At 34.3% G+C, this 21,449-nt stretch overlaps 2 protein-coding genes and 1 pseudogene across 2 annotated transcripts; 1 reads left to right on the top strand and 2 right to left on the bottom strand.

The window, feature by feature from the left end:
* Positions 1-21: 21 nt before the first annotated feature.
* LOC129295092 (EH domain-containing protein 1-like) lies at positions 22-5,248 on the bottom strand (the record flags this gene model as incomplete). Its single annotated transcript, XM_054933567.1, is given in 17 exon segments — positions 22-89; positions 92-147; positions 460-539; positions 632-793; positions 795-884; positions 963-1,091; positions 1,430-1,479; positions 1,589-1,692; positions 1,813-1,925; positions 2,789-2,850; positions 2,968-3,004; positions 3,087-3,142; positions 3,293-3,350; positions 3,422-3,471; positions 3,474-3,489; positions 4,624-4,703; positions 4,846-5,248. Coding segments are annotated over 17 exon segments (1,296 nt in total), but the record flags the coding sequence as incomplete, so codon positions are not given.
* Positions 5,249-10,388: 5,140 nt separating this feature from the next.
* Positions 10,389-11,522, top strand: LOC129295090 (protein transport protein SEC13 homolog B-like; annotated as a pseudogene).
* A 1,597-nt stretch (positions 11,523-13,119) lies between these two features.
* Positions 13,120-17,577, bottom strand: LOC129295091 (uncharacterized). Its single transcript, XM_054933566.1, has 4 exons — positions 17,007-17,577; positions 14,402-14,851; positions 13,661-13,976; positions 13,120-13,480 (listed from the first exon to the last, which is right to left on the bottom strand). The coding sequence occupies exons 1-4, from the start codon at positions 17,415-17,417 to the stop codon at positions 13,344-13,346; spliced, it is 1,314 nt and encodes a 437-aa protein (XP_054789541.1). The 5' UTR covers positions 17,418-17,577; the 3' UTR covers positions 13,120-13,343.
* Between the last annotated feature and the right edge of the window lie 3,872 nt (positions 17,578-21,449).

The raw sequence follows: 21,449 nt of genomic DNA, 5'->3' as shown, positions 1-21,449 counted from the left end.
CCGAAAGAAATTTAGACTCACTCTTCGATCACAAGCTTTCTTTGGTATATCTTTGAGATCTGAAAGAAGGTCTTCTTGTTCCTTTTCAAGAGATCCTTACCAATTGGACCAGTGAAAGCATCATTTACAGGTTTGTCGTTGAAGGAACTGCCAAGATAAGCAAACAGAATCTCAGAATCAAAAGAAATTAGAACTGCTCAGGAATGGACGTATTTGACATAACAGTTTGAAGAACAATGCAATGTTTGGTACGTAGAAGAGTGTTTTCTAAAAAAGAAATAGGAAACGCACCTATCTTATTTTCCTTCTAGGTACATTTCACATTCTCTTTTTAAAAAGCATTTTCGTGTACCAAACATGCACTAAGTTTTCAAACGAAGGAAGATCACCAAAGACCAGTTCATGAATGATGATATAGATATAGACAGTGAAGCACATGCACAAATATAACTGGCTTACCCAATATATACCCGCATAACTTCAGGAGTATTCAGAACCTTTCCTAATGACCACATTAATGCTCCATAAACCCTCATCAGCTGCAACATAGGGAAAAGGGTTGGTTTCCTGACTATGTTTTAACAGATTTTTGTCGATAAACATAAAAGTGGTTAGATATGTAATTTCATACTTGTTGAGTATCAATTTGGTCTGCCTTATTCAGAACCACTCGAATTTTGTCATCTTGCCCACGCAAGGATGATATCACACGTTTGAACTCATCACTTATATCAAGCTTGTGAGGATCAAACAGAAGGAGTATCAAATCACACTTGGCAGCAAACCAAGATGTACACACCAGTAAAATCATATGCTCGTTGAGTCCTCTGCTTTTCTCCTGATAAGACTCCTGGCGTATCCACAAATGTAATGTGCTCCAGTAACTTGGGACAATTGAAAACAAGTAAGTTTCCCATGCTTAAAAAGTCACTTATTTTTCTCAATTATCTAGCCCAGCTTACAGGATGAGGCATTTGAGAACACTCAAATTTTGATAAAAATGCTGTGCCAAAAGTTGTGAGACCACTGAAGGGCATATCAGCTTGGACAGCAACAGTATTACCAGGAATACTTCTCTCATCAGGTCCGGACTGTACAGGTGTAAAACTAATCTTAGTAAAACAAATGGATAAGCAGATTTGCTAGGACGAGTACAAGAGAGAATAAATGCATGAATGTAATCAAGAACCAACGTTTTAGGATAACCAGAATTAGCAGTTTAGCACTATTGCTACGAAGATACCAAATCAATGAAGGGGAAGCCAATCACTTGTTTTCACTACCACTACTCAACTTATCAAAGATGTTAAATCTCAGAATGTAGAATTAAAGTAGATATCTAAATTTGAACTACAAAAACCTTGAAGATATTCGTGATACTTAAAAATTGCTAAAGAGTCATGGGGTTAGAAACAGGCTTCATACATACCATGACAACCACAAACCTATCAGTTGTAGGCTCAGGTCCAATATGAGCTCCTATGGACAATATGAAACAAACAAGTAAAAAATCAGGAATATATTAGAGCTATAAGCAATCCAATGCATATATAAGCATACAGAAATACAAAACTCAAGGGGCACTTGCCAGGATAACTATTTTGAAGCAAATGTTTGATGAATGTGGTTTTTCCGGTTGAGTACTGACCCAAAAGCATTACCATTGGTTTGGCATCAAAATCACTATTTCCCCTGCAAAACGTACAGAATTGCCATCATAAAGTAAACTGAGAAGTAACTTTAAAAAGAGAAGGGTGATGCAGAGAGTAGGCAGTCAATTTTCAAAAATAAACCACAGATAGTCAACTGACCAGTAATGGAGACACAAAATCATTAAAACGGTAAGTGACTTCTAGTGGCTTCAACTTTTCAATGTATAGTCTCTTCAACCCATCAGTTATTGATGTCACAGCAGAAAGAGGCACCTATCAACAACGCAACCCAAAAAATTAAAGTGAGAAGAATAAAAAAAAAATTGACAATCCCTTAGAAAATGATACGATAGTAAAGGAATAACAACACAACAGTTAGAAGGGCCAGTGAAAAATTATCTATAGAAAGGCCTTCATGGTATCTTCAACACAACTCATGTACCAACAGAAATAAAATCAGGGGTAAAAAGATATGCACATTTTGTTGCTCCAAAAGAAAAAACAAGAATAGAGAGATGGAAAAATAAGATGTATCTAAGTTGAGAACATTAGTAAGTGCCCACTGCTACTCCATATCAAATAAAAAATATAACAAGTCAAATGAGACGGCAGGTTATAGTCCTGAGTACTGCCTTAAAAGAGTTTTATCAGTGCAAATAGAAATATAGATACAACAAAAAACCTAATTTCAAATACAGCACCAATAGTTAGCTAAAAGTTCCCAAACAACAAATCAGATTTGCAAGACTTTGTACATTGTTCAAAGCCAAACACAGTTCAAAGACCAACAAATAGATTAATTATCCCTCTAGCCATGGACAAGTCTGGCATTCTGGAACCTAGACCAATGATTGCAAATTGCTAAAGAGCGAAGGTGTCAGAGGCCAAGGAGAGAGAGACAATAAAAAAACTGCATAACAATACGAACATAAGTACTAAAAAATGATGCTCAAATTTCCCCAACGTATGCTTTTGAAAATCATGATGACATAAAATGCAACCAGAACTTATTAAAGCACATTAACAATGCAGATCAAGGTTGGCAAAGGTTGGAAACTTGGATTTAAAACTATGCATCAGAAGGGACGGATAATGCCCACACAAAAAGATCTAACCATCATTAAGAAAATGATTACCTTTTTTGTTGACTTTGACGAAAACCAAATTGCTGTATTTGATGGCTGCAGTGATGAACTACCTGCATGACTATTTATTACTGGACATGGAACTCAATGAGGAGGCAATAGAGAAATTAAGAAACAGAGATGCAGTATCTGAGCATATGACGTATTCAATAAAAAGAGAGAGATATTACCATTCAAATCATTCTCTTTATGTTTATGCTTTTTCTTCTGGATAAACAGCTACAAGGTAAGTGCTTCCGCACAAAAAGAAAATAGAAGGAAAAAAATATTCAGAATAGGAAATACTTACTGCCAGTAATACATCCAAACCCTCCATCTCGGGAGGCTTAAGATTTTCCAAATCAACTGAAATAAAAGTTATGCTTCTGTCAGGTAACTTTATAAGATAAATGGGCATTTACATAAAAAATGGACACAGAAGAATACATAACTGAGACACAAAGTCAGAAAAAATAAACTGGGCAACAGATTACAAGTGAAAGGCACAAAACTCACCATCATTAGTTGACAAATCATGTGAAATTGGGTGGCCAGATTGTACCAAGGAAATTAGCTACAATGAAAATGGGTAAGGTTCCAGAAATAGGTCAGCATTAAACTTCAAGAAAACAAGACAATGTATACCTGCATAGCAGTGATAAATTCTTTAAGACCAAGAAATCCTTGCCGCTTGAATCTGCAATAGCCCAAACCTTATTTAAATAAGGAGAGCAGCAGAGAAACATTTTAGTAAATTCAGTCATCAAGAAAGAAAGGTACAAGTAAAAAGAGAGTGTGTGAAACAATGAAAGATAAGCTAGGAGGACTTGCATGGATGACAGAGTCAAAACAGTATTAAACTCCAATTCTTAATAAGTAGGTAGACATTCAAAACAAATTTGAGTAATGGAGTTGGTTAATCAAATGTAAGCTAATAATCCGCCTACTAGGAATTATTTTCACAACCATTGGGACAGCTGATGCCCCTTATAAGGATCATTTCATGCAAAACAGTCTTATAAAATCTTAAACAAGTACAAAGGACTACATCAAAACTAGAAGAACTGGAGAAATTTCTTGGTTCATTAGTGATGCTGGATAAGAAAGGTAGAAACAACGAAGTTTGAAAGCTAATTCATCTTGTCAAATCACTTTGAACACAACTAATGGGTAATAAGTAGAGGCTAGCTAGTGAAATCCATGCATTAATTTTGCTTGATCTCTCAATATTGTATGTTCATACTCTGTTTCTATATATGTAAGAAAAAAATCTGTAGCACACAGTGTAAAAAAGTCGGTTAACTATAGTAATTATGTTTGAAAAGAAAAAGATTAAAATACCCTGTGTTAATCAACATAGGCATACATTAATTGTTTCTCATTAATGTAAATTATGAGGGATGATTTAAAAAAATATAATAAATATTTATTGGAATAGGTGATTTTACTTATAAAATAATACAAGTCAGAAGTGACAGTTTCTCTGATAATAAAAAACGGAGGGAGTACTGTTTTTCCGCTTCGCTTCATCTCATCTATATACTCGTATGAAGCATTCAGAAATTGACTCGCACTTGTTCATATGTGACCATTTTCAGTATTACAATTGTCTTCGCTAAATTCCGTTCCTTACCAGAGGGAAAGGAGGTTTAAACTACTCAATACGAGAAAGCAATCATGCAAACAAATATTATTTACAAGACCATGATTGAAGACTCAAAGAAACTTCCAAAAGAATATTCAAAATCGAAGGCCCAAGCACTTGCAGAGTTGATTTACAAAGACATAAAACCGAATAAACAAACCATCCATAACAACAGTTGGAAGAAAATTTTACGGTGCTAAACCTGCTTAAGATCTTGGCGAGACAAATTGGACATAGAGAAAAACATAATGGCATCACTCCCCGTAAGACGGCCATCACCATCTGAGAATCCCAAGCGGAAAGCAAACTCAGCATTGGCAAAATGCATAAAAATAAACGAACTCAGAGTCTCTTTATTTTTTCAGAATATGAACTGCAATCCAAGCAGCAGCAAGAGCGAAATCAGAGGGGGGTGGAATCATACCCGAATCAGCATGATTGAACCACTCTTGATAGATCCTCTGGTGTTCTTTGGAAACTGAACTAATGGGCAACGTATCGATCTCCATTCTCAGGGTCCTGCCGATTCGCCAAGATCTCAAATGGAGACCTTCGCGCGATGCTAATGTGGAATTCGCTTATTTCGGGGAAGGAAAAGAGAGTTAGAGACAGAGTCGAGTGCAAAGATGAATCCACTAACGGTGTCGTATTGGCAATCTGAGGTGGATGGGCACGAAAGAGAACGTGCTTTTCGTGTTGAGGAGAGGCTTAAGAGTAGTATAATGGTTTTTCCTGTGTTGGAAGTAAAGTTTAACCCTTTTCACCAGAGCGCGCCAAATGAGGAAGACGATGGTGCCTGTTTGCGTCTGACTCGCTAGGTGCGGGATGGCTTGGCGTGGCAACTCATTAATCTCAACATGTAAGTGCTTTAATTGCTTTGACTGTAGTATGTTGCTTTTTTTTTTTTTTTTAATATTTCATCCTATCTTGATATGAGATATTCACTCAGAGTCTCAAAACTAAGCCGAGCTCCTGCTATAAGCGATTGTTATTATTATTATTATTATTGATAAATAGCTGCGATTGTTATTAATTGTTCCTGTTATATTGGCCTTTGTAATAAATATTAATAAGAGTTAAGATTATGTTAATTTATACCCACCTTTTATTTTCATTTATGACCAGTTATACATTATTGTTTCTCATAGTCAAGGCAGGAAGGGTTTAAAAGTGTTTATTCTTGATAAGTATGGTTGCTCCCAAAACAAAAATTTTAATATCATTTATTGAGAAGTCTTTAATAATTTGATCCAATTAATTGTAAATTTTTATTAACTTACTTCTCATTATATCCATTAACATTACATGTATTTAGTTTTTACCATTTACTTTGTTTAATATGTATATTTAATATTAAAGACAATAATTACACAGCTTATTAAATATGGAATTATATGAAAATTATGTTTGTTATAAGTTATTCTTTTGATAATGATCTTTCTACAAAAAAGACACTCATTTATAAAAATTATAATATAAGATCTGTACATTGTATGAGTATTTTACTAATTTTTTAAGTTTAAATTTAATTTTTTTAGAATTCAATATCTTATATGTTGTTCAGTTTTCTTTCCTGTATCATCCCCGCTATCTGGATGTGAGATATTACCACCATTCATTCAAAATTCTAGACTAATAAGCTCTTCAACTTATGTGATCATAATTAATTATTGCAAATGAGACCCACACATGAAAGTATCGTTGGGTTTGAGGAGCTTTGAACTCAAGATCTTACGATTCATCTATTTCACAATCATTTTTTTTTTTTTTTGACTTCTAATCTAGTTATTATTTCTCATAAAAAAGGGAAATTCACGCATTCACGTATACACACAGATCGTCGATCGTCGAGTTTGAAGCAAAACCTCTTGAAAAGGAAGTGGCCTGCCACTGAAACAACTGACCGCTGACACAATCTCATTTATTGAGATCAACTCTCATTGATAATTTATATTGCAATTTTTATAGTAAATATTATTTCATATCTAAATGTAGAATCCAATTGTTTCTAAGTTAATCCCTTTCTATACCACCTCGCTCAAAATTTTAAGATACGTTGTAAAATATTTCCACATATACGGATATACCTTTATTTGATGACTTTTTTCTAGCCCCTGGAAATAATTTTATCATTATAAAACATTTAATTAGGGATAGATTTTAAAAAAAAGAAAACATTTAGATACAAACAACTTCTTTAATTTCTACAATTTTAACAACTATGTATTATATCTAATCAGAGAATGCTTATAATGTTATGAGTTATGTTATGACTACCTATGGGTCATTACAATTTCAGTGCCTCGAGTTGATATAAAGCTTAACACTTCCAACTCCTAGCCTGCATGCATTGTATATGAGTTTAAACTAAATTAAAATTCATACTCCATCAATTAAAAAAATATAAATATTTTTAATTAAATTTAATCCTAATAAAATAATTACTTACCTTTAAATAAATATATTTTTTTATATTTATTCCTATTTAATAGGATATTTTACTCTAAAATAAATATAAAATTATTTATTCATAGGAGCACACTTAAAAAATACAATGATTATACTTTAAAATATTAAAAATATTATATATTTTTTGACATTCAATATTTTAAAAAAGCCTTATATTTTTTAATGAAATAGAGTATGTAAAACTACATAATTTTGTGGAGGGCAATTTAGAGATTCTACAGATAGGAAAATTGGAAAGATCTTAGGATATAAGGCGTTACACGATAAATAATGTAAACATTAGATATTGAAAATTAGAACTAACATCTAAGGCAGAATTATTCTCTCCAACAAAAACACAAAGCAATAGTGGAAAATATACGCTTAAGATCATTTGGCGCAAGACCTAATTCAGTGCGTACGCATCTTGACTTGGGATGCCTTTCTATATAAAGTTTCCAAATCTACAGTTATTCAATCACTATATATTTTTCTTACAAAAAAAATTCACTATATATTGAGCCAGAAAAGGTCAAGAAAAAAAAAGGAAAGGATGAAAAAAAGAAGGTACTAATATAATTATGAGGGAAAAGACTCATTAAAATAAATTTTATATTTCTCATGTGTCTATAAGAATTAGGTTGGGTGAAAAAGATTCAATGCTATTATTTATTGATACCCGGAGTCTTTTAAATAAAAGAAATTATCTTAAGAGCATTATCTTTCATTTAGCTTGACAATGCTTAGTTGATGGTATTAGAAATTCCCTTCGGTTTATAAAAAAATGCCATACACTTGCCAATCCCCCAATAAAATGATTGGTTCCCTCAATAAAGTGTTCATGAAGGGCAAATACTAAAAAATATTAGTAACTTATTGGAATTTTGAAATGACAGTTATTGTAAACCAACTAAAATATTGTGAAATGTTACTCTTTATAAATTAGAGGGAGTATCAAATTTATTAAAAAGAGGGAGTATCAAACAGTCCTCAAGAGTGACTTGGACATGTACTGAAGGATAATAAAAGTTGTTTATTTATGTAATTTATATTACTTGACATGTTCCCTAAATTCTAGTTATTTGTTTCTCATAATGCTCATGCTTTTATATACATGCATACATATATGTATATATATTTAGTAAAATGGGGTGGATTTGTATGAACTTGTAAACTCAAACCTGCTTGTTGATTAACTTAATCTTAGAAGCATTTTTGTCTCTCTCTCTCTCTCCTCTGTTTTTTTAGCTTATTATTTTAAATTTTTTTATTAGATGCTATCAAATTAAACGATAATAATGGCTAGTGATTTGGTCACAAAAAAAAAAAGGCTAGTGAAGAATTACTGGTATGCAATTCAATCTAAGTGAAAAAATTTATAGGAAGAAGAGGTTAAATCGCAATGTCAATTGACAAAATACTATTCAACTATCCGCCAAAGCACAAAAAGAGAGAATTGAAATTTAAGCGCATCTATAATTAATCCAGCTTGTGTAGAATAAAAATGAAAGTATTCTAGCCAAAAATAAAAAAAATAAATTGAAAGTAATAACTAATAACCAATGAGGATTAGGTCTAGTAAAAAGAGGTCAATTCTTTATAACATAATGAATAAAATATTCAAATGCTCGTTAAAAAAGTATTCACATTTAATGCATAACATTGCTTCAAATAAGCTTACCTTCAACAAAAAATACCTATAAATAAAAAATTGAAAATAGTGATTTAGGCATGGAAAAAAAAAGTAGCCATACTATTTTTTCCCTTGAACCATAAGCAGGCACTAGGTATTCATATGACTTTGAAGTTTAATCCTATTTGGATACCAGTGGCATTATTTTTTTCATCAAATGTCCTTATTTATGATATCCATCAATATTTATTTAAATGGAGAGAACGATTAAGAGTTACATAGAAACTAATTCAAATTATTAAAACAATTAATAAGATTCCCTAATTTTAAATGAATTTCTCAAGATTCGTGGAGTGATAAAAAATGTCCTATATTACTACCTTCATTTAAATTATAAAATATTTTTAGATAAAATCTCATATATCAGTAAACCTTATTAAATATACTTAATAATTTTATCTTTTCAAAATAAAAATATAACTTTTCAAAATAGCCATCATTTAATATATTGAAAAGAGAAGTGATGGAATTTAATTATAAAAGAGAAAGAGTAATATTAAAATTAATGTATTTAATAAAAATTTAATTTTTTTAAATATTTTATATTTTAGGATAAAACAATTTTTATAAAAATATTTTATAATTTAAAATAAAGGAGTATTATAATAAGAATCAAAAGAGGCAAATAGAATTTCCTATGGCTTTAATGTAGTTTGGGCTTCAGATGTTAAAAATTATCGGGCTCCAGTTAATTGGGGTCCAAACCCATAAGAAACTGCTGGCAAGAAGCAAACGAAACGGCTAGTCGTTTCGTCGAGATTTTTCTTTCGCGCAGGCCAACCTTCATCTGTTAATTTCCTTCATCGTTCAAGTCGTAGAGGAGATCTGTGTTTCTGTCTCTCATCCTCTTCTTGTATCGAGTATTGACTCATTCCCAACTTCACCTCACACCGTTCACGGCCGCTTCGATCACTTCGCTGCACCGCCGGCTCTCTTTTACTTTACAGGTTTGTTCTCTGATCCTCTCACTTCACCTCTCTCGATTTTCTCGTGTAGCCTCACTTGACCTTTCGATATTTTTCCAACTAGATCTTCAAGATTTTGCTCCACTTCACGCTTCTTCGCATCTTTTACAAAAATTCCCCTTTCATCAACCAAAATATTCTGATTTTATCTACGTTTTCTCCTCGTTGTTTTTTCCGACTCAACTTCTATTGAAGGGTTTTCACGCCTTTGCTGCTTTTGGCTTTTACTTCTCCTGGGAATTTTCCCACTTTTTTTGTAAATTGCAGAGAGTTTTTTTCGTCCATACGATGTGGCAATTAAGCACCGATTGGCTTTCGGAAAATATTTTTTTTTGTTATAATTGTTGAATACGAGTTAGAAATGGTCCGGTTTTACTCAATCATTTCTCTTTGGGCAAGTGTATTTCTTCTCAGTGTGTAATGCTGGGATGTTTTTTGGTTTCCTCCTAGCTTGGACCTCGGTTTATATTTAACACGAGCCTATACTATGGGTATTATGCTTTAATTTCATGTTAGTTTTTGCGTCATAATCGTATGTGATTTGTTAGTTGAAGCTTGAGTAGTTTCACTTGCATGGGTGAAAGCTACCGTGTGTTTAGAATTTTTTCTTGAGTTGTACTGGGATGGCTACTCCGCTTCAGATAGCGATTTTCTTTTACCATCCAGGTTGAAGCGAATCTTGTGTCAATAGTTCAATGACTTCAATCTCAGTATCTGATTATTTGATTATTTATTGTATTGTTTTATGAAAAATTCTGAAATTGGGTGTAACAATTGGTAGAAGGCTGAGTTTCCCTTTTTCTTTTATGGATATCTATGTGAGTGTGACTAACTGTTAACTATATGTATGTTAACAGAAATATGCCTCCTCAGAAGGTTGAAACTGGTCATCAAGACACAGTTCATGATGTGGCAATGGATTACTATGGTAACGGTTGGCTACAGCCTCTTCTGACAACACCATTAAGATAATCGGGGTGAGCAACACAGCCTCTCAACATCTAGCAACGCTGACTGGTCATCAAGGGCCTGTGTGGCAGGTGGTATGGGCTCACCCTAAATTTGGGTCTTTGCTTGCTTCATGTTCTTATGATGGGCGTGTCATCATATGGAAGGAGGGAAACCAAAATGAATGGACTCAAGCTCATGTCTTTGACGACCACAAGTCATCTGTTAATTCAGTTTCTTGGGCACCTCATGAGCTAGGTCTTTGCTTGGCTTGTGGTTCATCTGATGGTAACATCTCTGTTTTCACTGCCAGAGCAGATGGTGGTTGGGACACTTCAAGAATTGACCAAGCCCATCCTGTCGGTGTTACATCTGTTTCATGGGCCCCCTCAACGGCACCTGGTGCTCTTGTCGGTACTGGCTTGCTTGACCCTGTACAGAAGTTGTGTTCGGGTGGTTGTGATAATACTGTAAAAGTATGGAAACTTTACAATGGAGTTTGGAAGATGGACTGCTTCCCTGCTCTTCAGATGCATACAGATTGGGTTCGAGATGTTGCTTGGGCACCAAATTTGGGTCTTCCTAAGTCTACAATTGCTAGTGCATCTCAGGATGGCAAAGTCATTATATGGACTGTGGCCAAGGAGGGGGATCAGTGGGAAGGCAACGTTTTGTATGATTTCAAGACCCCAGTTTGGAGAGTCTCATGGTCATTGACTGGAAATATATTGGCTGTGGCTGATGGGAACAATAATGTGACATTATGGAAGGAAGCGGTAGATGGGGAGTGGCAACAGGTGACGACAGTGGAGCCATAGATTCGTAGTTTTGAAGTCTTGTTGATTTGGGATAATGGTTAGAATTTTCTCTTTAAAGTTTAATTTACATATACAGTTGAGTAATTGTGCTTCATAATCCTTAGTTCCTTAAACTCTCTGATCTTTTGAACATTCTGTGCTTGCGAGGATGGAGTTCTATAGTTTGAGATGTTTCTTTTATCAGTTAGAAGGTTTACATTCAGTGATATGATATGACATTTCTTCTTTTCGTGCAAGTTTCACAAGACGTGGCTGTGACGCTCAATTGCAATCATTGACACGTATATCTGGGTTCAGGAGCATTTTTTTTTCTCCCCTCCTAAATTGTATTTGACTGCAATCTTGCCTTCTTAACTTTCTAAATAGTATTTGGACTGAGTTTGGAGAGAAGTTGGTGAATGGTTTCCTTTCTAAATCTAATAGACTGGGAGCTTATAATAATGAAATTTAGCTTATGATTTAAGCTTGTTATTTTTCAAATAGAAATCTCATGATTGTTCAAGGCTTGTTTTTTTCAATGTCCATGAGGATAATTTTATTGTTCTATACTAAGTTTTGGACTTTGGGACATAGAATGAGCAGTAAGCTATCTAACACCGCAAGGACCTCAAAGTTGAGTTTCCATTATGTTTTAATTTTAATGGTTCGTTCGTTTTTTTGAGTTACATAAAAAAAGATAGTTCTTTCCCGTGGCATGGCGTGTGATAGTAGTTTCTCCTTATGATGCGGAATTATTTGACAGCAGAAAAAAAAGGGGAAAAAGCCTTTATTTCACCATGTTTATTTGCACTTTTGTTGGATGATGATGAGCTACAAGTTCAAGACTTATTAAGATGGTGAAGATTGATAATTAGACATGATATGCTCTCAGAAGTATATACTGTTCTGTAATTAAATTTTACTGGGTTACCCGTGGATTTTGTGTGGATTCAATTGTTTCTTCAAGTGAATTCAAAGATTTACCCTTTGCGGATGAACAAATATTGGGTTGTCGGCCTTAACTTAATGTAAAGGGAAGCAAACAGATGTGTACATTCATTTAGCTACATTTTCTCAAGATTGTATTGATGATTTTTGTATTTCACCCTTCAACATTAACAATTTTGGTGTCAGGTTATTGTTTGTTCTCTTTTGACCTTGGCCTCCTGTGCATGTTTTTTTTTTTTTAAATTAATGAAGCGTATTTCTCATTATACGCGTGTGTGTGTGTGTTTACATGACAGAATGCATTTAAAATTTTATTCCCTTGCTATATTTTTTTTTTCTTTTCAGTGAAAAGGATATCATTGATATGATAAAATGTTATAAACCGTAGAATATACTTAACCACTACGCATGCTCAACCTCACCAACCTATCTGATAAGCTACTATTATAAGCTCAAAATCATGTTTATCTTACGTTATTATTACTTGTTTTTCAATTCAACTTTTTAATTATACTTTCTCAAAAGTGTATTCTAAAATCACGTAAATTTTATTTTATAAATCATGCTGGGCTTGCAATTTATTTTGGCATGTGTAGGGATGTTTTGATATTTTTTGGAAAATTATTAGATTCATAATTAATTTTGATACACAATAGGAGAGTTTGGATATATTTTATACAAAATCACGGTTTTGGCTTTTAAAATTGATTAAGAATGTTATCCAACTTGGCACGCTAAGGAGGTTTAAGACTACGTATAAACTAACTGTAAAACCATGCCAGAAGTTTCAGAAGTTGTTTTTTTGATGGAACATGGCACGATGTTTTAAAAGTCATGGAAACAGGTCTCTTGCAAAGTTTTCGCTGTACACAGTATTTCACGCCAAAGAAAAACGAAAAGAAGAGATGAAAAAGAGCATTTCCGGGGTGGGGTACACGTTGATGAATCAGTGTGCGTGTAGGCCATATTTGATGATATGATACAAGTCTAACCACAACTGGACATTTGTACACAATCAGATAGGCAAGAGCCCAAGAAAACTCTGGTAACTTGTAATTTAAGACATTAACAAAAAGGGGCATACATCACACAGGACAGAAGTGAACGTGGAAAATTAGTGTGATCAAGAAAAGCCAACGGTTTTGCCCAGCAGCCATAGAACAAGGGAGAGCTCAATTCCGAAAATGGTGTGCAGGGTGCTCCGATCCAGCATGAATCCGAACATTGTAATCCCTGCTTTGTTATTCTCAAAGTAATTCACTGCAATCATACATTAAAACAGATTACTATGCCATTTTTTAGTGCTAAAGACACTTTAATTTAGGCATTATTTATTAATCTCCACTCAACACATCAATCAGATGAGCTGTCCGCAACACTAACGAGTTAATTACGCAAAGGAAACATGAGGGGAGGAATAATTTGGCGTGACAGACATACCTAAAGCTTGTCTCTTTTGGTATGAGATTGTGCTGTAGGCATATGATGGGATTAATTTGGTAGTATTAATCTCATCTTCTTCGTCGCCTGGATCGTCAGCTTCAGATTCCCCATCAGTCCCGACCGTCGGATAGACTCTTTCACATGCAATCTGAGCCGTCGGTGTCTCTCCTTCCACCACCCCATCAAACGTATCCAACGTGGCACACGCATGCCACTTGGCAGCAAGCCCTGTGATTGCTTGTGCTTTGTGCGTGATCTTTGTTGCACTCCGCAATAAGATTGAGAGAGCAGAAACCAGTGTCACGGAGCATAGCTGCACCAAATCACGCCTCAAAAATGTTAAATAATTGAAAAAAAAAATACCTTTCATTTTACAACTGTGTACAGCAGGCTGAGTTGTCGATCATGACAGTTCTGTTGTGTGTTTATTTTGACTTAATTTTAACTAAATTTAAATAAATGCCTTTACTTCTTGTAAATTACATGTGCGTTATGAAGTTTAAAATAAATTTTGTATTATTATTTGACATTGTTATTTATTATTTATAAATAATTTTTATGGTTAATTATTGTGAATTAATGAAAAGGTAACATGCTATATTATTAGCAAATTTTTCATTAAAAGATAGATTATTATAAAATTGAGTTGTAACTATAATTGGGTTTAAATTGACATTGAGTCACTTTTCAACAAAATCAAGGGTCACAACTCACAAAGAGTAAAGGGGACCCACTTACCGCAAGTTCACCAGTTTTGTAGATGTTAAGGTCACTAGTAGATTTGGTGGTGATGAGGAGGCAAGCAAACTGGCTACCTGTGACGAGGATGAGGGCTGACAATATGAAGGCCCTGAATCGGTGGCTGATTATGCGGAGGTGCCTCCGAATTCGGAGGTGTTCTGACAGCACCGATATCACGTCGGAGTCCACGTGGAACACGGAGGCGAAGTCCTTTAACCGTAGAATTTGGAGGTGACAGATCAGACGAAACAGGACGCACACCAGGAAGATCACGGTGGTGCGGTACAGCCATGAGAGAAGCTCCATCGTGCATGCTACTGCATCACTCAAGTATACGTTTCCTAAGAATGGGATTTGGGAGGCTCCTGAGGCGTACCACCATATCTTGTATGCACTCTCAGCAATGAAGCATGGGATCACAAACACAGAGAGAATCTTCAGTGATCTCTGTAACATGAGATACATGAGAAATTAGCTCAAGTAAATCGACTCTTCCTCGTTCATTAGTGAGACATTCCATTCATCAATCGTGTCGTGAAGAGTATAATTTGATATAAATTTGATTATATATATTAAAATATTAATTATTGATATTGATACCACTCCATTTTTAACGCTTACAGAAAATTATTTTATTATTACTCATTTAAAAACATAACTTGAACGCCCCTCATGCAATATCCAAGTTTGAGATCTTTTCCTTTGAATTGAATGATAGAAGAAAAAGTAAACTGTAATTAGAAAAAAAGAAAAAGAAAAAGACAATTGGTAGAAAAGGAAAGACAGAAATAATGAATAAAAAAGATTAAAGAATTATATGATAAACACAATCTAAGGAAGTAATGAACCCACCAAAATGAATAGACCAGCTAATAATAATTACACAGCATTGATGTGTTTTGTTTTATTATATAATATATATATATATATATATATTTGCCAAAAAATATATTATATAGATTGATTAATTGATTTTAAAAAAAGATTTTAAAATTAGTACTCCTATTTAACAGGATTATGCTATGGATACATTTAAGACCAAAGGAACAAAATATAACAATCACGCCCAGTGAATTTAATAAGGTTTTAATGCTTACGGAACCAGTTCCAATTAATCCTTCAATTGTCAAATTCTCTTCGCTTTTCGCTGTTTAAGTGGGGATCGCCACTACAAATTGTCCTAGAATAAATGTATAGTTATGGTTCTCGGATAGATGTGTTTGATGAACTTTTTAATGATCAACTGAATAAAGCTAAACTTATGTGTGCACTTATCTATTTATATTCAGCCCAGTAGCACATAGTACGTAGTAGTCTTAATAAATATACAGACATTGCTAATAAAAATGAAAATGACACTCAAGAAACTGAGAATATCAATATCAAGGGCATTTATTTTGTTTGTTCTCTGTGAACCATGATGATTGCAACCAAATTGAAGTACTAACGGATGTTTAGCAAATCATATAGTATTTCCCGTAAGTCATGGAAATTATTCATCTACAGGTTCAGAAAAAAAGGGCAACAATTATTTCCTTTTTCGGCCTGAACATCGGCATTTACTTGACAACTGATAATTGAAAGGGGGGGATTGATCAATATCAATGATGCAAAATTTCCTTGTGGACTGCCACCAAAAGAGTGGGCTCCGTTATATTATCATACAACGCTCTTTTTTAGGAAAAAAATATATTATTCATATAACGCCAAAAGAGAATATTTTCTCTTTCCATCCACATAATTCCTCCTGTATGTAAAATATTTTTAACCTAATTATATAAATTTTAAAAGTAGTTAAAATTAGTTAAGAAATTGATTTTTTTAAAAATTTTCAGAACATTTCAAAATTATCTTAAATTAAAATTCTTAATTCAACCTTTAAATTTTAAAGTTAAATACACCACCCAAATAAATTAATTAAATATGTAGACATCTTAGAAAATAACTTATTAGTATTTTATTCAATTTTATAAGGGATATTATTAAAAATCAAGCAAAATTTTAACAAGACACACTTACCAGTCCAAAATATAAACATTTTTTCTCAACTAATCTTAATTCAAGATATAAACAATCTAATATATATAAAGATAATTTTTTTTTTCATTTTACACTTTATATTTAATAACTTAAATTTTTATGTAAATATACCTCTCATTTATCATAGATAATTAAGCCTAAGGTAAAAGTTAAACAACATAATTTTTATAGGAATAAGAACTTTATTGGTAATATTGCTTTGAAAGTGAAGTCCCATGACTTGTCCCCATTTTCTGGATCTATATTTCATGAACAATTCACATTTCTATTTCTATCAGCTAAATTCAAAATAATAAGATGGGACGAAAACTAAAACGATAGAGGTTCCGCGTCGTCTGTTTCATTACAAATCACAAGGTCAAAACAGGAAGAAGGGCTCCTTTTCGTATTATAATTAATAAAGAAATAAAAAAATGAAAAAGAAAAGAAAATAGTAGCACGCAACGAAAAAGGAGTTCTCCAGATGGTTCTCAATTGTATCATATCATGATATCAAGTCATTAGAAGATCGCAAACTTGCAGAATCAATAAGCGAGAAAGAAAGAGATGGAGAGAAACTCACATTGAGCTGCCCGGTGTAATTGGTCCTAACGGTCTCGCTCTCATCACAGAGCCGATCGAAGAACAAAAACCTCCGAAGGCCATATTTCCTGACGAACCTCGATAGGCAGATGAAAGACAGAGAGGCGACGCTGCTGAGCGACAATTGCAGGATGGAGTCGTACGGCCTGGAGTGCTTGGCGTCGCAGCTAGGGCATGCGAGGAGGAAGTGAGAGATGGCGGGGACGATGACGGCGAAGAGGAGGAACATCGACCACGACATCAACGCCGTCCAGATGTTCGATTGGTCCACGCACATCCACCGGAGGTAGGACCGGAAGCTTTGAAGCTCGTCGTAGGCGTTGGAGGCACTGCGATGGTACTTGGAACTGACGGCTCGAGAGTTGAGCAGGGCCTCGCCATTGTCGTCCATGGCCAAGGCGATGGACGATTTGACGGTGAAGCCGATCGGGGAATCGAGAGCTGGGGCTTGGAATGGGAATCGAAAGAATGCGAATAAATAGGGGAAATGGAAATAAAAGTAGAAAATGGAGAATAAATTAAAACCTGTGATTGAAGATTAGCAGCTATTTTATGCCGTTTTTTTCAATTGATACGTGATGTATTTTTCTGGAACCGTTTTGGGACAGATGGGAAGGGATGAAGTGGCGTGTTTTGATTGGTTTTGAAAATGAGAAAGAGGAAAATTTGGTAGGGTCACGTGCTATGATGCTGCCTGTTATTTTTTCTATTTAATTTTTTACCTCTGAATTTTTTTTTCCCGGCCAAATCATCTGCATTTAGAATTATCTATTATTTATTAATAATGGCTAAATCGAGTTAAAAAAGGCTTAATTATTTTTAAAGAAAAATTAAGAGTTCCAGCTTTATAATTTTATTAAAAATGGATCAAATATAAATACCCACACACATTTACTTATGTAAATTTTTTTCTTGTTGATGACCCTCTCGTATAAAAGAGCGAGTCACATGTACTCAATGGTCATATACCCATCTCTTCGTAACGTGAAGTACAGAAACTTGCAACCTTTCTCCTTTAAGGTGTCGAGCGTGCTGAACCACAAGATTCTTGCCATTCGAAATTTATGAATAGTTTAGAAATAAGACAATGCTCAAATTTGAGAGAGATAACATATTGCACAAAAAGGGGGAAAAAAAACCTGATAATGAAGCAGGCTTTGGTCATAATTTGACTGAGGGAGTTAAATCCTTAATTACTCAACCCTCCCCTTAATGGATTAATTTTATTGTTTATGCACTGATGTTTGTCCCCAATACAATACTGTCGCGGATTTGTTAACTAATACAAGATTATCAGATAATAAAATATTATGCGCAGTCTAATAATAATTTTTTATATGGTGAGAGTGAGACACGAAGTCCGGTGATGTAATGATTCTATATACAAATAGAATTAACATTATACGTTAAAATATATGTGAAGAGAATGCTGGTTCATCTTGTCAGCATCCCAGATCAGACCTGTTACATGTCATTTTGTGGTAATGTTCATTTCATAGGTTAAAATATAGGGGACACTGCCCCTCGACAAGTATATTCCATAAAAAGGCATGTTGAAAGTCAAAGCGTGAGTTTTTTCCCCCCCGATTAATAAGAAATATAGACAGTGTTCTTCTTCTTCTTCTTTTTTTATTTATTTATGTAAGATATAAATATATTTATTTACTAAATTTAATATGTTTTGTAATATAAGCAGTTCTTAGAAAATAGTGAAAGAGAATTCAAAGAAAATATTAAATATAATTCAAAAATTATACAATATAATAAAAAAAGAATAATTTAAAAAATCGTAATTTAGGGGCCTGAGCTCAACGTCGAATAAATATAATTTCGCAACTAACACGTAAGAAAATCACTTAAATAATAATTGGGTAATAAAACATTAATATTTTAGACAGAAATTAAATAATTTAAAAAATACATACACTAACATTATAAAGAATCAAATCAACACTCGAAGAACACAGAGCCACATCCCACATGGCTGCAGGTCGTTGTTTATCTTTACTTATTCTTGTAAAAAACATTATTTCCATTTCTCTTAACTTGATAATCGCCTGTATGGCAACCTATTCCTGCAGTTCAATATTATATATTGGTCTTGATATTGATATATTTTTTTGAAATTTTTTATTGGTTCATACACAAGAGACAAAATCAGAGGCTTCTAGGTGGCTAAGCCTCGTTCGTGAGATTTACTTCTTTTGGCAGATTTGTCGTAATCATAGTTGTTAAATTTTAATTAATCGGTAAGTGTTTAAACGCAACAAGGTTGTGATTTGTGAGTCAAGTGACAGATTGGTAACTATCTTTATTTAAAATTTGCGTAAGATTTTATATGCTGGTAATGAAGTTTGATTGATGTTGACAAAAACCTAACATATAGTGTATTGTGTATATATGTGGGTGACATCTTTTAATTTAGATCTAGATCTGGTAAATGGCATAAATACACTTATTTAATGAGTGTCGTAGAACAACATAACAACAATACTGTTTGATTATGTCAAAATATTATTAGAGATTTTGTTATATAATAATTAAAGAGCACTTAATCTCAAATTTTTAAAGGGGACAGCATACGTAAGAATCTTGTTCTAATTATGAGAGTTATTTTTAAATTTTTGAAAATAAATGCATCTTAATAATTTTTAAGTATTGACAAAATACAATTATTATAATAGGACATTCAAGTTGATTTTAACTCAATATATTTCTCTTCCCAAGGAATTATTTCTCGGAGCTTCTTGAATTTTTCTTACTAACTAATACGCAATCATGTGAGCCTACTAAATGACTAACTCATATCTAGATCATATAAACCATGTTTGGGGGGAAATAATTGATCAAATGGAATATAAACAAACATAAATTATAAACAAACATTTGATATATAATGCTTATATTTCTATATATAATTCAAATTGAACGATAATAACTCTAACCATTACAAAAACTCTTGCTCTTGACAAAGCAATTATTAATTAGTCGCAACTGGACTTAATTAGTTTCTTGTGTGCTGCACTGTTGTCAGTAGCTAAAAAAAATTATTTTTATGTTCTAGCTTGAATATTTTAATACACACAAAAAAGTAAAATGAAAAAAGAAATATAGAGCAAATCCAAACCATCCAAATTAAATCTGGATGATTGAGATTTGCTGTAGAACCAATAAGGATACTACTTCTCTTGCAATTTGGAGAACATCTGAATCCAATCTTACCAGCACCAACATCATACACTACCTCCATTGCTCTCTGTTGTACACTTCCAATAATAGCCACGTCACTCGCATCTTCATTAGCAGCAAACGCCAAACACACCTGCGTTTCACTCACTGCATACACAACCGCACTTGCATCCAACTCCACGCTCGCCCCGTCTCTAAACGACAACGTTACCTTCGGAACGACAACATTTTCATACCCACTCAGATCGTAACACGTGTCAAATAATCCCCTCGGATCTGCCATCTGGTACATTGACATAGCATTCCGGAACGCGTCTCTCTGGGCGGTACGCTGCTGGGGCAAGCCGTGTGATGACAATGCCGGAGTCTATAATCATCCCGGCGGAGAACACGGTGGGAGGGATTGAGAGACTTGTGCCGGCGAGGGAGATTCCTGTGACGTCGAGTGCGTAGAAGGAGGATCTCTGCGAGATAGAAAAGAACCACGTGTAGTTGATGTTGTCGGAGGCGAGTATTTCGCCGAGGAGGCCGGCGGCACCGTTGAATAGACCCTTGTTGTAATGTCCGCAGCCGAAGATGAAATTATCGACGACATGGGTGGAAGTAAGTGTTAGTGTTTCCTTAGTGAAGTTTCCAGCGGGGAAGAACTTGTCACCATATGTAATACCGTAAATACAAGATCTGGTTCGAGAACATCCCGGCTCATTTCCTGTATATATATTATATATTGTCAAGAATGAATAAAAGGAATTTGAGAAATAGTTAGAAATTTATATCTAGCGAACCTATATATATATATATATATACATACCTGTTGCAGAGGAAAGCTGAGAACACTGGAAAGAAGAGCAAGGGACATTATAATAGGAAGATGAGTGTGAAGGATCGAAGATAGATTCATCCTGGGAATTGCAGGAGCGAAAGCCAACACATGGAACACACAGAGTCCAAGTGAGATATCAGCGGCAACTCCGTCGCTGGAGTTCCCTACACCCCACGGTCACGAAGTAGTTCCCCGACCCTAGAAACTCCCCTGACCGAGCCACAAGCCGGTCCGACGACGACGACGCCTCTGACCTCCTATTTTCTTTTGGTTGGCATTGTTCTTCCATCCGCTTGGACTGGATTGCCCTCGCTCTCACTTTGTCCTACTCCTGGATTTCACTGTGTGGGATTGTTAATGGAGCATTCAACGACGGCGACGAAGTGGTGCTCACTGTTCAGTTTAGAGCAT

The sequence above is a fragment of the Prosopis cineraria genome, unplaced genomic scaffold (genome assembly GCF_029017545.1).
Source record: "Prosopis cineraria cultivar Desert tree isolate PC_DT_omini unplaced genomic scaffold, ASM2901754v1 PC46, whole genome shotgun sequence".
NCBI lineage: Eukaryota > Viridiplantae > Streptophyta > Magnoliopsida > Fabales > Fabaceae > Prosopis > Prosopis cineraria.
The sequence above is the reverse complement of the archived record's forward strand: the minus strand, read 5'-3'. Positions and strand labels throughout refer to the sequence as shown.

Bases quoted from the DNA above. Each gene is read 5' to 3' on its own strand.
- LOC129295091 (XM_054933566.1), bottom strand. From the start codon at position 17,417: ATGGACGACAATGGCGAGGCCCTGCTCAACTCTCGAGCCGTCAGTTCC. The intron at 14,852-17,006 runs GTGAGTTTCTCT...CTCATGTTACAG, and splicing joins ATTACACCGGGCAGCTCAAT to AGATCACTGAAGATTCTCTC. The intron at 13,977-14,401 runs GTAAGTGGGTCC...GATTTGGTGCAG, and splicing joins ACAAAACTGGTGAACTTGCG to CTATGCTCCGTGACACTGGT.